Source organism: Bemisia tabaci, chromosome 7, assembly GCF_918797505.1.
Source record: "Bemisia tabaci chromosome 7, PGI_BMITA_v3".
Lineage (NCBI taxonomy): Eukaryota > Metazoa > Arthropoda > Insecta > Hemiptera > Aleyrodidae > Bemisia > Bemisia tabaci.
In genome coordinates, this window is record NC_092799.1 from 21,822,937 (window position 1) to 21,840,366 (window position 17,430).

The 17,430-nt window shown below is 40.7% G+C and overlaps 1 protein-coding gene across 1 annotated transcript; it reads right to left on the reverse strand.

Annotated features, from left to right (window-relative positions):
- Nucleotides 1-1,368: 1,368 nt before the first annotated feature.
- On the reverse strand, nt 1,369-2,775 carry LOC140225064 (uncharacterized). Its single transcript, XM_072302552.1, has one exon. It carries the CDS (start codon nt 2,773-2,775, stop codon nt 1,369-1,371), a length of 1,407 nt encoding a protein of 468 aa, XP_072158653.1.
- Between the last annotated feature and the right edge of the window lie 14,655 nt (nt 2,776-17,430).

The following is a 17,430-nucleotide window of genomic DNA, read 5'->3' on the forward strand; positions in this document are numbered from 1 at the left end:
CCAAACGAGATCGAATTATCTGACGGGCCGAAATTATCCAGTAACGTCTAGCTAGTAACGACTGAAGCGTTCTCGGGCCAACATGCAAATAATCTTGATGATAAGAATCAATCAATAGTTCTGTCAATTTTGCTTTCTTGGGCAATAAAATAGGATGCTTTTGCTCTTCTGGCAAATCTGCATTAGTCAATCTACCCCTCACCCTGAGGATATTTTTTTCATCCAGGTAAGGGTTTAATTTTTGTAAATAGCGAGACAATACTAGCCCTTTACTCAATTTTCGTAGTTCGTCTTCAAAGAACAATTTTTGGGTTATACGCACAAGTGCAAATTCAGCTTCTCTTAGTTCAAGGACAGATAATTCACCCGATTTCCTGTTTTCGGGGTCAATTTGACGTGAGTTAACTGAAAAGCGTAAAATCCACGCTGTAATTCGATTTAACTTGGTCCAAGATGAATAGTTATTCATTAAAAAATCATACTGGAGGCGCAATGTAGATAGACAAGTAAATTCCTGGTTATTTTTCAAGCCTTCTTTAGCATTCTGATGCGTAGTAGTAAGGATTTTTATGGGCCATTCATCCATGGGCCTCATCAACCAGGTTGGTCCTTGGTACCAAAAATTATTGTCTATGAGATCAGAAACGTGGCACCCACGCGAAATTATATCAGCTGGGTTTTGGTCGGTCGAAACATGTTGCCACATCTGCGGCTCCGTCCTTTCCAGAATGTAAGTGACACGATTCGCTTCAAATGTTTTTAGAGTACAAGGTAATGTTTTTAACCAAGATAAAACCACTTCCGAGTCAGTAAGGGTGACATTACTCTGAATTTCAATCTGATCTCTGTACATTTTATGAGCCTTTTCGAGTGCCTTTGACATCAGGACAGCACCGCACAATTCAAGACGAGGTATCGAAATTGTTTTTACCGGTGCTACCTTTGATTTTGCTAGCACCAGTGAGACCTTTACTTCACGATTTTCCAAGTTTTCGGTCCTTAAATATATCACTGTTCCATAAGCTAGCGATGAAGCGTCCGAGAAGCCGATCAAATCTGCACGGGTATAATTTGGGATCACCACCAAGCGTGGTATCCGAAGTTTAGAGAGGAGCGGAAGCGATTCAAAAATTTGGCTCCACTCTAATTTCAGAGTGCTGGGCAATGACGTGTCCCAGTCTAGACCTATTATCCAAAGTCTCTGAAACAGAATTTTTATTTTGCTTGTCAAAGGAGCAAGGAACCCAAGGGGGTCAAAAATTCTGGCAAATGTGGACAAAATTCCACGTTTTGTATACGCTGGATCCAAAACAGTGAATTTGAATGAAAAAAAATCTTGTGTGGCTTGCCACTGCATGCCCAAGAGTTTTAATAAATCACTTTCATCAGTGATATCAAAAGTTGTTTCAATGCATTCCGGGGGAGGGTCGCTAAAAACTCAGGGCTATTACTTGCCCATTTGAGTAGCGTAAAGCCGACTGCTTTAGCTACTTCCAATAAGTCGTCTTTCTTCTTGACGGCTTTGGGCACATCATCATCACCATCTAAAATATCATCGACAAAGGTTTGTTTTCTGAAAGTATCAACCGCCTCCGGATATATTTCTTCGTAGTCCTCGGGTACCTGGCATGTTACCGTGCGATTACACAAAAATGGAGAACTAGTAAGTCCGTATGTAACGGTATTTAATTCAAATTCCTGAATGGGCTGATTTTTATCACTTCTCCACAATATGTGTTGATATTTTCGGTGTTCAGGTAAAATTAAAATTTGTCGGAACATCTTACATACATCAGTACAAAATACAATTTTGTGAAGACGAAAACGTGATAAAATATCAATAATATCCGGGAGCAATTTTTTCCCGGCAAATTGAATATCATTCAGCGAAACGCCCGAAGTAGTTTTCATTCCAGCATCAAAAACTACTCGAACTTTAGTACTAGTTGACGATGGTTTGATGACGCAATGATGTGGAATATAATATTCCGCCTTTCCTTGCTGAGATGCAGGTACGGGAGCCATGTGGCCTAAATTTTCATACTCCGTCATAAATTCAGAGTATGACTGTTTCAATTCAGGATTTTTATCTAATCTTCTTTCGACGCTCAAAAAACGTGAAAGGGCGAGATCATACGAAGCACCGAGTTTGGCATGATCTGGTTTGAGCAAAATTGGCACAACATAGCGACCAGACGGGTCCCTATGGTGCTTTTCTCTATACAAATTTTCGCAAAATTCATCCTCCGGGTTTTCAGGGATTTTTACCTTGATTTCTTCTACTTCCCAGAAATTTCGCAAGAGCTGGTCGGTCTGATCATGTAGATTTGTCAACAATGTAGTCCGCGGACTTACAGTGTGGCATTGATATTTTCCGGTGATCACCCAACCAAAAATGCTTTCTAAAGCAGTGGGCTCAGAATCACCAAATTCAATTCTGCCGCCAGTGTAAAGTTTTGGGAAGAGATCAGCCGCAATCAAAAATTCGCATTCCTTAGGTAAAAAATAGTCAGGATCGGCTAAGGTAAGATCCTTAAATTTTTCGCGAAGGTATTTTGGCACTGGTGCAATTGGTAGGTTCGAGGTGATGCGCGGTATTATCAGGGCGGTAGTACTTAAGGCAGGTGACGGTGAAAAAATTGGCTTGATTACACAAGTGGTTGCCCCTTCAACCTCTAGCATAGGCTTCTCCCCCACGCCAGTCAACGTTGAGTCTGTCTGGGTAGGTACGAGCCCAAGTCGTTTACTGCATTCTTGCGTAATTAATGACGTCATAGAACCTGGATCAATCACCGATCGAACCTTGAAAAATTTGTTATTTTTCCCTCTAATATGAACTACTGCAGTACCGAGCAAAACCATCTCTGATGTGCTGGTAGTCAAACTTGTTGCAGTGGTCGAAACTAATTTATTGTGACCGCCAGTGCTGTCAGTCTCGGATTTATCCTTTAAGTTTTTATGCTCTGAATCTTTATTAGAGGGAGACGGGGAAGTTTGGTTCAAATGTAACAGGGAATGATGACGTTCCTTGCAAGTTCGACATTTGACCTGTACCTCACAATTTGGCAACAAATGCAAATTACTGAGGCAGTTATAACAAAGTCTTTTTTGCTTGACAAACGAGAATCTCCTGTCCGAGCTTTCAGCCAAAAAACGAGGACATCTATACAAAAAATGAGCCTTTTCACATTTTGGGCAGAAGGGTTTTTTGGATTCCTTAGGGGAGACGCCGGCGACAAAACTCTTCTTTTGATTTGCGGCAGACTTGTCAGCCTTTTTTTCTCCGTAACTATCCTTTTCTTTATAATCATCAGGACGATAAAGTTCTACAATTCTAATTTGATGACGTACAAATTTCATCAGATCCTCAGTTTTGGGAATTTCAGTATCCTCCATCGATCTTTCAAAGGTCCGTTGAAGGCCATAAGGGAGACATTGGAGGGCTTGTTGCAAAATTATGAAATCCGCAAGATCGGCAATAGGTAATCCTTGCAACGCAGCATGACATTCGCTGAATGTTGCAACAAAATTCGTCAAATCCTTTGAAGTCTCCTTTTTAATCGCAGGAAACTTCAACATTTTACTCAAAAGTTCGGCTCCAATTAGCCTATTATTGGTGTAACGCCTAACCAAGGCATTCCAAGCTATGAGATAATTTTCATCCGAAAAAGGCAACTCCTTAATAATTGACAGTGCCGGACCACTTAACACGGACTTTAAGTAGTGAAATTTTGCAGTCGTACTCAGAGCATTATCATTATGAATCAGTGATTCGTAAATTGAGCGAAATTCTCGCCACTCCTTTTGACTTCCATCAAAAGGTTTCAATTTTATTGGTGGCAACTTTACGTGTCTTTGGAGTGCCGATGCGCTCGATGTCTCTGCAGTAAGGTTTACAAGAGGCTGCGCGGCGGCTGGCGGCTGCTTATTAAAACTATCATAAATTTCCATCATAGCGTAGTAAAGCTCCTCAAAATGTATCGTGTCTTCTGCAAATTCCTCAGTCGCGCTAGTGGGGTCAATATTTAAGGCGAGAGAGTAACATTTTTCGGTCAAGTTAGAAAATTCGAATAGGCATTCCGACATCCTAGAGCAACGAGCCTTAAATTGGTCGACCTTTGTAGGGTCATTTTTCAAATTTTTTCCTAGGTCTAGGCACCTTTTTACTCGACTCTTAAGTCGCTCTCTGGCGGCACGGGTGGATGACAGTTGAATTTTTCGTTCTGACTGTGTGACTGATTCCATCATATTCTAACTTAATTCAAACAATCTAAAGTCTAGAATAATTACAGTAATATTCAAAAAGGCAAAAGAGAACTATTTTCTCGTGGATATGGCAACTCGGTGCCGAGCAAAATTCAAAAGTCAAAAAGTTTCCAAGTGAACGATGAGATCAATAATCTCGAAAATGTGGCAACTCTGTGCCGAGCAAAAGCAAAAAAGTTCCAAAGTGAACTTTGAGATCAAAAATCTCGAAAATGTGGCAACTCTGTGCCGAGCAAAAAGCAAAAAGTTCCAAGGAACAGTGCAGCATTCAATCTACAAAATTGACAGGTGGTTTGTAAGTCCACTGTAACTCGTTGAATCTGCTATGCAAAAAACTCAAAGAGTATAAGTTCTAATGCGGCTACTTCAGTGTAACTCGATTAGGCAAGAAATGACAATTCTACAAAGAACTAGAGCGGATCGTAACCTGCGTGGTTTAGGGATCCGGCCCGAGGGACCAAAAATGTTCGCTAAGAACCTAAATCAAAATTGATCAAAAATCAATAAGATGGGTGAGGTTGCAACTCAGAATAAAACAACGAACAAAAGCTGCTTCTAGCTGCAGTAGCATTGAAGAGCGAAACTAATCAAATTGTATATCATCATAGTTGCAACACTCGACCCGAAAAAACTAAAGACATTGGGGTCAGATGCCGCAACATGGCAGTCTGACTAAACTTCAAAAACACGAATTTTCCTCCCCCAGACTAAGACGAATAAGAACTCAAAATAAGTGCCAGAAACCGCAACAAGGCTATCTGGACTTTAGCTCTCTTCTTAGCAGCTCAATACAAAAAATCGGCTATAGGTGACCGCAACGTGGTTCACCTGTTAACACTCGCGAGAATTCGCGAGCATTCAAAAAAGGGGGGTTTTAGTCGCACTTGAGGTGATCCCTTATAGGTTCAAGACCTTAGGCGCAACAAGCCTTTTTAGTCTTGTCTTAAGGGTCTCTCGAAGATTGACTCAACAAAAGATCGCACCGAGGAGTTGGCTCATAGATTCAAAACCATAGGCTCAACATGCCTTTTTAGCTTTGGCTTGAGGACTCCAAGGTTGATCACAAAAACTCTGACGAAACACGGAGCACGTGCTCAGGCAACAGTGTCCGGTCCGGGCCTCTCTTCAAAAGAGGTGACAATAGCTAAATAGACGCAACTTGTCTGTAATCTAGCTATCGCCGGGTTGGGATTCTCGCTCTACGTAACTCGTCCCAGAGACACTGATTAGGAGGAATCAGTGGCCGGGCAACCAAAAACTAAAGCTCGCCAATTCTCGCGAATAAAATGAACAACTTAGTGCTAACAATACAACACACAATAAATCAAAGGCTACTTAGTCAAAAATGCCAACAATCTATCTGGCAAGTAGCAAGGTCCAGGAAAGATGACTTCAATTGAGCAAAATCAATGAGGAAAACGGTACAAATTATTAGCTCTCAGGCCGGCGATCTCAACGCGATCTATCGGCTGAAAGCTAAACTATTTGCTCTCAATTTCAGCTGCAATATCAATCGAAAAAATAGCCAATACGGAACAGAAAAATATTCATATCTCTCCTCAAAAATAAAAATTTTATCGAAAGAATTTTGCCAAACTCCTGTAATAATATTCGTGCGGAGTTCATTTGATCTGCGTAAGTGGTACGCGTCGCTGTGAGCCACGAGAAACTGTTGTTACAAGCCTTTTTGTTGCCCTCTGTTGCCCCAAAACGCCTTCAGTTTCGTGTGATACTTCATCGCCCACACTGGAGTTAAAATATTTGTATCAGAAACATTGTGAATTCTTGATACTACTTTGTAGCGTCTTTCAATTCTTATAGAACATTCACGAACATTCACATTTTTCTGTCTCGTATTTAGTCGAAAAAAGGGTAATAAAACCTGTCAGTCTGATCGGCAAATATTTTTGTAATTTTTTCGTTCCAGGGCTGATCCTGACTTACCTCCTCAAATAAGTTCTCCCAGAAATCGACATAAGCAGCTAACCTACTTTCACGCACCTTGAATGAGGCATCAAACTTTATGAGGATTTAGATCCCTATAACAATCAGATGGTCATTTCCTTATGATTTTTCCCTTGATTTTGGGAGGAGGTTTAATTGGATCGTATTTAGCAAAAAGAAACCAGCGCGATTACAGTCTTGTAAAAATGTTGCTTCTTCATACACATCTACACGGAGGGAAAAACTTCGTGCGTGGGACCCGAAGTTTAGGTCATATGGATCTCTGAAGTTTTCAGATTGAGCATCTGAACACTTAAGGTCCAGCTGCTGAGGTTTGGATCACACATCTAAAACTTCAGTTCTTACATCTGAAGTTCTTCGGTTTTCACATCGGAAAAACTTCGGTTCTCACATCTGAAGTACTTCGGTTTTCACATGTGAAGTACTTCGGTTCTCACATCGGAAAAACTTCGGTTCTTACATCTGAAGTACTTCAGATGTATGAATAGAAGTTTCAGATGTGTGATCCGAACCTCGACAGCTAGACCTACAGTGTTCAGATGCTCAATCTAAAAACTTCAGAGATCCATATGACCCAAACTTCGGGTCCCACGCACGAGGTTTTTTCTCCTTGTAGAAAATCTCCCAGAATAGCAAATAATTTTGGCTTCCCATCAAGAAATTGTAAATTTTAAAGGCAAATAATCGTGTAATTTTAATATTGTACAAATATTTAAAAGTAGTAAAAATAGTTTTTTACTACTTTTAAAAGAAATGGAGGAGATGCACGATCGTGAAAACACTGTAATCGCACTGGTTCCTTTTTGCTAACTGCGATCCACGTATCGTACATCATTCGTAGGACTCCTGTACCTCGGGCTGACGGGAAGAGCTAGAAACGTAGCCTCGGGGCGCTGGTTACTCGAAACCGTATTACGAGGATTTGCTCGGAATCGGACTTTGTTATGGAGTAAGTGGATTAACAAGTTCGTGATGGACTTAATAAAAATTAAGTTGTAAAGAGAAGAGATAACATAGGTTTGTGAGGGGTATAAAATATAAGTGAGCGCTCTGATTTGCGGTTAATGCGGCCGCGGAAGAGAGCAGTTATTATGAGGGCACACGCGAGGAAGGAGGGTAATCAATCGGTCACTGGCATCGTGTAATTATCCCGTGAGTTAGCATCTCGCTCCGACTTCGGATCAGCCACCAGAGCAGACTTGCCACCGTTTTTCCCCCGTCCATCTCCTTCTTCATCTCCTCTCTTCATCCGATTTTTCATCTCTATTATTGGATAATATTCCATTCACATCAGGAAGTACATGAGGACTTATCTGGAACAATAGCGGATGTGAAAAATTACCTTTTTGAAACACATTAAAAAAACTGTTTTGGCATCGAGAAAATTTTGACAAAATACTTGAGATGTGATCTGCGAGATCTGTACATTATGCCAGAGGCAATTATATTAAATTTTTGTGTGAACTAAACAGTTTTTTAAATTTGTTTCGAAAAGGTAATTTTTCACATCCGCTATTGTTACAGATAAGTCCTCATATTTTTATGAAGAATTAAGAAGTATGAATATTATGAAGTAAGTAAGAAGTATTAAGAATTATGAATTTTTAAGTGTGATGCGATCAAAATTCAGGCAAACTCGCCCAGCGGGCTGATTATTGAAAGTGATAGACAAGACGATAGACATAAGAGATAGAATGAAAATAAAGCGATCCTAATGGTTGAAACTGGAGGTTAGAATTGACAAAGGCAGTAAGTAATAGACTAACTAACGGCAACCCAAAAGAGACCCTGCGGTTATTCCATCCTTTCCCCCTTTGTCTACGAGAAGCACCCATTTCCACCAATAGGATCGCTCCATACTCTCTATTTTTTTTTGTCTATCAATTTCCGTATCAGCCCCCCGGAAAGCGCTCACTCCATCATCCATCGGTCAAAATGGAGAATTTGCAGAGGAGTCTGAAATTTGCATGTTTCATAATTAAGGAAAAAACAACTGATTGAACTGAGCATGAGCATATCCTTGGTTTTTAAAATGAGCAATTTTTGTAGGAGATATGACAAAATGACCTAATCTGCTAATATGCATATGTTTAGATGGAAAATTCCGCCTGACGACGTCACAAGGCGATAGTTTTTCGGACTTTTAAATCTATTTTCTTACATGCATCCCCAAAGCAGGCAAAAAATCCCGAATTTATTATTCGCCTCGCCGGAATAGTTATATTGCTTAAATTGTTGGTGCAAGGTTTCTAAAATATTTTGTCTCTGGTCACATTTAGATAATTCGTCGTTACCCCCACGAAAGAACGTAACTGTATTTCAACGTTGCCAAATTTTCCCTCGCTAATTGCATTTTCACCAGGACAATTTTCTGCACTTTGAACTGAAAATTTCACTGATATTTCTTCTGATCTTGTATGAAAATCAGAAAAATTTTCAACCAGAATTGCACAGGTATATTCTTTTAAGAAATAGAAATGCTCGAGCTAATTTTGCAATCTTGGAATTGAGTTACGTTCCTTCGTCCAGGAGACGACGCATTGAAGCAGAAGCTAATTTTATTTTAAGTTCCGAATCTCTTTGGGAAGCTCTGTCCCGGTTTGTCTCATCAATCACCAACACCAGTGCACACCGTTGTTACCATATTCGACCAACCAGATCCGTTGGCTTTCGATAGGTCGAATCTTTTTTAGAACCACCTCGCGAGGTGGTACCAAAATCACGCACCAACGTTGCAATTCGTTGATCACCGAATCGGAAGTTCCGAACTCAAATAAAATGACAGCTCGGAGGTTCGGGCACAAAAGTAGCACCGAACCTCAAAATAAAATTCGCTTCAGGAGTTAGAAATATACCTTAATTTTGCTCCAGTTAATTTAAACGGAGACGGAGGGTAGCATGAAATTACGACTCAGGTCTGAGTATTCCGCCAACTGGGAATCTGGTTATTTTTAGGGCTGACGGCAAGGCACTCGTCTGGAGCCTCTATACATGCACACGCTCGTCTGAAAATAGTCTCCAAACGTGCTTTGGCTCAAACTTGTCTTCCGTGAATGAGTCGAAAGGACAGGAACTGCGAATGCAGGTGATACCGCCACTTGCTGACAGCTCTTCCACCCTCGCATTCGTTAACATGCTTCTCTCCTTTGGCTGGCATTAGTCATTTTCACGTCAACGCACCCCAAGGACCGAAGGGGTGCAAGTCTCTTCCGCCTCAAATGGATCTGTCCTTATACTTCACTAGACTCGGACTCAATCGTCGGTTCTTTCATTTTCGGCTGTGCTGAGTACTTTGCAAAAGGGTCTCTACTGCTGCGGGTTGATTATTGACATTTATAGACAAAGCGATAGAAAAAAAAAACAGGGAATATTGAGCGATCCTATTGGTTGAAACAGGTGGTTGTTAACAACAAGGTCTCTCGTGGGTTGCCGTTAGTTAGTCTATTGCTTACATCATTTGACCATTGCAACCACCCGCTTCCACCAATTGGATCGCTTCATATACCTTTTTTCTTCTCTGTCTATAGCTTTGTCCATCAATTTCAACAATCAGCCTGCAGGCCCTTATCAAATCTGTCGACTTTTAATATAAACTGCGGGGTGATTGTTGAAATCGATAGACAAAGCTATAGACAAAGAAGATAAAAGGAATATGAAGGCATCCTATGGGTTTAAGCGGGTGGTTGAAATGGACGATGGATAGGTAATAATAGACTAACTAACAAGAACCCACGAGAGACCCTATACTTAGTCCATCATTTACCCTTTTGATCTGTAAGAACTACACATTCCAAGCAATAGGATCGCTCCATGCACCCTATGTCTTCTTTGTCTGTAGCTTTGTCTATCTATTTCGACGATCTGCCCGCTGCATCTCGCAAAAAGGAACTATCAGGCTCATTTTAGAAACAACGTACGTGTTCGAGGTATTCTCGCACAGATAAGTGCTTGTTTTTTTCTTATTAATGCTTATTCTTGTTTCCCTCACTTTCTTCTTCTAACTCTATGTTGCAATTTGTCCACCTCTTATTTTTTTCTCTTGATTTTTCTCATCTTCTGCTTTTCCTTCCTGTTCCTCTGTTTCCCTTTTTCTCCACCTCTATTCCTTCTTCTTATTGCCTTTTCGCCTTCTTCTCCCTCCACCACTTCTTTTTCTTTTCTATTTCACCGTGAAATTAATTGTTTTCTTCGAATAAAGTAAACTGTAATACAAATACAAACACCAATACAAACGTAGAACATGAGTGTGATTGTTTTCAAGAAACAGTCCAAAAAAAATGCGAAAACTGAGCTATTGATATCAGAACATTTAGGAATATTCTTCGAACATTTTAGAAGGTTAATTACTCAAAAAAGTAGAAAAAAACTGGAAAAGGAAGCTATATTTAAAATATCAATTGGTCACATTCTTGACACAAAATAGTTGGGTTACAATCCAAATTTACCCCCTCTCTCGGGGGTATAATAGGTTAACTAAGCCTCGCAAAACTTATGCTGTAAGGCACCAGGGAGCAAGAGAGTCCACATCGAAATTTAAAATTCTAATTTCTTGACTCGATCAGACTCAAATTGCTCATGTCCAATTATAACCGCTCCTCTTCTCCTTTGAATTGTATGGAAGTTTGTTTCATTTCTAGGAAGGTGCTTCAAGGTTTAACTTTCAAATCTTTACGAAAAAAATGTAATTTCGAAAAAATGTGGTTGTCCAATTTACGGACTAACATGAAACAACATTATCTCAACCTCTCTTTCCGAGTCTCTCATATTCCTCCTGGAACATAACCCCAAAAATTCTAGGGCTGGCGCAATTTCCATTTTCACCACACCTGGGGTCAAGGTGGAGGTAGATTACGAAACACCACTCGGTAACAAAGCGTCTGGGTGCAATCTTCGGTAATATCTTAATAAGTTGTATTACGCGTTTCGTTATCACACCTCAAAGGAGCCGCTTAATCGGCGAACCAACCGAGTTACCGAAAATCTCAAGTCCCGCCCCACTCTAATAACAATCCTTTCGGTAATAAAGACATCACGGGGAGGACTTTTCGGGGGTTGTGCGAGACCATAAATTAAAAGCGTCACAATTAAAATCAGAGCCTTCAGCGTGGTTTTTAGCGGATTTTCGGGGGTTCGAGTTTGTTTGATTGCTTTTTAACGGGCGCGCGCACGAGTCGACATTTATCAAGCGCAGGTGAGGCTTGTTAACATTTAATAAATGCTAATAGGAAGTGGTAAAAATGAGGCAAAAAGTAGCGGTTTGAGATCCACGTTCCAGCATCGCACCTTTGCCTTAACCTCGCCCGCGGCGGGGGCAGCGTAAAAGCCTAGCCTTCCTCCTGGCTCTCTCCCGGGACGCGTTAATTACTAATTGCACAATCTCGATGCAAGGTTTAACGGCACCGACTACCAACAGCAGAACGGACAATTTCCTCATAATTTTACCCCTCGGATTTATGTCCAAAGCTTTCCTGACATAAGGGCGTAACTGCAACCCGCAATGAGCCCTGATGTCCGTAGGCTTTAATGGTTTGCCGGGATCATCTCGAGAGTAGTTACGCCCTTTTGTGAGTCGGGCGACGTTATGTCCAAAGCTTTTAATCAGCGCGACTGCCTTGCGCGGGGCGAAAAATGAGCTGGGTGGGAGGATGGCTCACACCTCTATGGACTAATAATCAGGTCCGTTGTGCGCTACGCTGCCGCTGCGGCCCGTGTCGTAAACCGCGTGCCCCTCGAAACACGAGCGCAGCGCTCCTCCGGGCGAATTGTAAATCAAGTTAGTAACACCACTCCAGACAGCTAAATGATGCCACATTAAACGTCTGCATTTGGATTAACTTTTGCGGCCTTCCGCCTTCGTCTGCGTTGCCTGCCTTCGCCTAGCCCGGAAAATCACTGCCAAAACTCACACTTTTACGAGATTTTTCTACCTCGTTTTATGAGCCTCCAGGTCTACACTAAAAAAAATATAATAGATTTTATCATTACAGTGATCCGAGTATGGTAATTAACACCAGATTGTATGGTGGCATTCGTCGTATGGTGGTAAAAGTCACATGAGCTCTGGTGAATACTACTATAATTCTGGTCATTTTCACTAAAGAGTAGCACTATGTAAAACATCAAGTAGACTTCTAGTAGTCATTACCGAACTTTTTTCAGTGTAGTGAAACAAAATTTTATGAAATGTAAAGATGTGAGGTGTAAAACGCGCCTGAAACCGTCAGAAATTTGTGAAACATGAAGGGAATACATGTTTCAATGAAGATTGGGGCAGTTGCGCTCGTCTCAAATAAAAATCGTGATTGGATGCTTGATTCTTGTCAATCAGCCGCTAGACATAATAAGATCGCGGTCCAACGGCAACTTTCTACGTCCAATATTCACCGAGCAATCGCGCTTTGAAAATGTCGGTTTATGACGTCATCTACCGCGGTAGTGACATCCTTGGTTTCCTCCACCTTGCTTCCATTCGAGTTACACTTTGAGTAATTAGAGCAAATCGACGGCGTAAGTTGGCAATCATATAACTCGGTTTGCATCGTCGCAGACTTCCTGTCATACTTTATTTTTTAAACGGAAAACTACTCAACGGCAATTCTTTAAAACTGCCGTGATTTTTCTTCTCTGTGCGAAGAAAATTCTGCATAAAGCTCAAGGAATGTTGATGACAATTTGTTCTCCTTTAAAAAAATAGCATGGAGGCGGAGTTTTTCAGACACCGCAAATGAGATATATGATTGCGGACGTTCGCCGTCAATATGTGTTTTCCGGCGAACCGATTATTAAATTGATAGATAAAGCTATACAGACAAAGAAGGTAAGAGGGTTATGGCAGGATTCTATTGGTGGAAGCGGGTGGCTGCAACGGACAAAGGAGGTAGGTAATAGAATAACTAACGGCAACCCACGAGAGATCCTATACTTGGTCCAACATTTTCTCCCTAAGTCTATAAGAACTACCCACTTTAACCAATCGGATCACCCCATACTCCGTAAACCTTATTTGTCTATCGCTTTGTCTATTAATTTCAATTATCAACCCGCTGAATAATGATCGCGCTGAGCATTTTCAAGACTAGGAATTTGAGGCAATTTGATGTTTGGCAACGTGGGTTAATTATGTTACATTTTGGTCGGATGCTCCATGAATTCTGACAGACCAAGGTGAGAAATGCAAACTTTGAGTCTTTATTTTCCGTTCCGCATTCGGCATCGAATGCCATTTGGACGTATTCATGCTAAAAGGAACTATGTAACACGCAAACCCTAGGCACATAGTTCTTTTTAGCATAAATACGTTCATTCGTCGATGGCGGATCGATCAGTGAAGCGCCTCCCTCGATTTGAACAGCGTCTCCGGGCTCCAGCGGTGCAGGCCGTACAGCTTGCACTTGGATCGCGCCATAACTCACTAAACCATAAATAACAGGCTTAGAGAAACTTAAGTTTATGTCGTTTTTCAATAAGGTCTCTGTTGCGATATTTATTTATTCCAGGGACGGCTTATATCCTTTTAGAGATAATCTGCTCGTGCGGGGAGCTCAAATTTATTTTTTCGTTCAATTAGTTCCAACAGGGATATTCTCCTCGCTATCTTATGGCGCGGTTGCCGATACACTAGAGTACCTTTATAGACAGAGTACGGTCATTCGTATATTTTTACTAAACTGTGCCGTTTTTTGATTGGTCGACGAGTTTTTAGGCTTCATGATGCTCTTACGGCCATAAATAAAACAACAAGATGGCGACTCACTGTAACATTGATAAGAAGCTAAAATTTGAAAAACATTTCAATTATACAGTATTAACAATTTAAACTAGTATACCTGAGAGCCTACCTACTAGTATACCTAAAATATTGAGTAACACATGAAAAACACACGAAACCACTATTAAATCGTCTTTCGCCTTTGTCATAGGAGGATATAAGATGTGCATAACCTCAAACTTGCTTGCTGATAACAGCCATATTGTTTGTTTATTTACAGCCGTAAGAACATCATGTCAGCCTATTTCCTCGCGACCAATGAAAGACCGGCACAGAAATAGCCATACTCTGTCTATAAAGGTACTCTACTTACGGCCATAAATGAAAAAACAAGATGGCGACTCACCGTAATATTGATAAGAAGCTATACTTCGACGAATCATTTGGATATTAATGAACTCGCAGTGAATGCACTCTTTTACGGCCAAGATGATCCCCTACCCTCTATCTGTACAGGTACATGCACTCATTTCATTGGGGTTCGAATGCTGAGTATTTCACTCCGACCTGTAGTCGTATGTACCGCACTCCGTTTTTAACTACCGACTTTAACTCCTAGTCAGTGTTCGAAACTCACTCTAAAGTCGTAGGAGCCATGTGGCCCATCGAGCTCAATTTTAGGGCCAAATTGACTTTTTGCCTACATATCACGACGCATTTCGTAAAAAGTTAGACGAAGATGTTTTAGTTACAGAAATAGTAGCTGTAACTTGGAACTTTCGAAAAATCACCAACTAGAAAAATTAGGATTTTTTTTTTTTTTTTTTTTGGGGTGGGGGGGCATTTTGTAGGGGCCACCTCGGCGTAGAGCCTTTATTTTTTAGGCGCATTTGGCGCGTTGGCGCCTGTGAGTTTCGAACACTGCCTAGTAAACGGCATATTTCTGCAATGTATAAAGTCCGCCCACGCCTTTACTAGGTGCCTACAGCCGGCGGTGCCGTAGCGGTGCGAAGTGTAATGCGGTTGCAGATTGGAATTGGACAAGTGGTCACAAATTCAAGGGTGCCGGTGAGTAGAGATAGTAACAAGCAAGGCGCTAGATCTTCAGCGGGACACGGTAATGGGATCATTTTGTAACTTGCAATGTAGCGTCTGTGACCTCCCCTCCCATACGCCCGACCCTCATCCCAGTGCTGCCGACTTTCCAACTTTCGAAGTTCCGATTTCCAATGTTTACATGCAATATTTAGAAATATTCTTCCCAGCTTGGTGACGATGTCCGACATTTTTAAAGTAAGCACAATAATTACCGCTACTCGCGACTCGCTTGATTTACAGGGCGATTTTCTCGGCTTCATCACACGTAATCATTCTATCAAGGCACTGCCGACTACCTGATCGTTCGGCGGAGACTTCTCCACGTTCCGAAGCAGCCTGACAGTGGTCAGCGACATCGTCGCACCCTAGACGTTAGGGCGTATCTCGATTTCCGCGTGAGCCCTAAAGAGCATGGAATTATATGTAAAGCAGGGCTCACGTGGATATGCCCTTACACTGGAAAAAAAAACACATTGGATCTAGAGTCCAGACTCTTAAAAACATCGACAAGAAAAAATACTCCTGATTCAATCAGAATCTAGCCTAGATCAAGAACCAAGCCTCTTAATTTAAGCGGATTTCGTTTTGATTCAAGCAAAATTTCGATTGAATCAAGAGTATTTTTTCTTGTCAATGTTTTCAAGAGTCTGTACTGGAGATCCAATGTGTTTTTTTTTTTCCAGTGCGTCAATATTAGTGATAGTCCACGGGAAAAGGGACACTTCAGTTCATAGGCACAAAATATTCGGTAGATTCGATGCGATGAGGTAAATTCGTGGAGACTTTAACGAAAGGATAGAAAAAAGGAAATAAATCGTCCATTTCCGGAAAGAATATTGCAAAGCACCACGTCATGAGTGCGAGCGATGAAGAATTCATTTGTATTACTGTGTGGGTATCAAAGTTGACTATTTCCTAATTTTACAAAATTTCCAATTACAATTTTCAATTAACAAAATTTTCTAATTTTTCCTGGCCAAAAAATGTGTAAATTACGATAATTATTGCTTCTCAAAGACACATGAACTGTTTAGCAGCTCAATTTATTATCGGCAACAAAACGATTTATTTTCCTTTTTTCTAGCCTTTCGTTAAAGTCTCCAGGAATTTTTCAATTACAAATAGTCACCTTCTCGAATTACCCATGTTAAACGTTTTGAAATAATGTTGCGGAAGCTACCAACATTATTTTTTGTAATATTTTCAATTAGGTTAGTTTTTTATACGTAAGCTGATGGTTAAGGCACTATCGTAATTTACAGACTTTTGCCAGGAACTGTGAGAATGTTAATTTATACTGTAAAGTTGGAAATTGTCATTTTCGATACCCAGACAGTAATACAATAAATTCATCATCGATTGCAATCATGGCGCGGTGCTTGCGATATTCTTCCGGAAATGGACGATTTATTTCCCTTTTTTCTAGCCTTTCGTTAAAGTCTCCAGGAATTTTTCAATTACAAATAGACGCCTTCTCGAATTACCCATGTTAAACGTTTTAAAATAATATTGGAAGCTACAATATTCTTCTTTATAATATTTTCTACTAGGTTAGTCTTTAATACGTAGGCTGATGGTTGAGCCACTATCTTAAATTACACATTTTTTGCCGGAAACGTGAGAATGTTACTTTATAAAACTGGTAAAAATGGAAATTAACAACTTCGATACGCTTCAGTGATACGAATGATTTCATCTTAGATTGCCATCAAAACGTAGCAGATCCTGTTCCTGTAGGCCGATTATTGAAAGTGATAGACAAAGCTATAGACAAAGAAGACAAAAGAGATATGGAGAGATCTTCTTGTGGCACTGGTTTCAAAGGACAAATGGAGCTAGAGTCCTGCCTGCTTGCAAGACATCGCCGAAGAACAAATTTACCTCGTTGTTTAATCAGATGTAACGCTTTAAAATCAAAAGTTGTAATATGCACGCTCAAGTTTAGAGGCTTGGTTCTTGATTTAAGCATAATTCGATTGAATTCATGAGTATTTTGTCCCATTTCGATGTTTTTAAGCTACGATACATTGTTTCCAAAATGTTTTTTTTTGTTTTTTACGGCGTGGTGTGTGCGTTTTAATGGACAAGGAGTAAGTAATGGACTAACTAACGCCAACCCACAAGAGACCCTACAGTTTGTCCATCATTTCCCTCCTTAGTCTAAGAGAAGCACCTGTCTCAACCGATAGAATCGCTCTATACGACCTATGTCTTTTTTATCCATAGCTTTGTCTATCAATTCCAATAATGAGCCCCCTAGTTCACCTAGATTCACCTGAAGGCGAGACACGAGCAATCTCTCACAACATCCGATCCCTGACACGGGCACAGCGAGCGATGCACAAGATGACGAGCCGTTGAAACAACACGATGGAACAAGACGATGGTGCCGG

What these genes read in the sequence shown, in the direction of transcription:
- LOC140225064 (XM_072302552.1), bottom strand. Translation starts at nt 2,775, where the DNA reads ATGACGTCATTAATTACGCAAGAATGCAGTAAACGACTTGGGCTCGTA.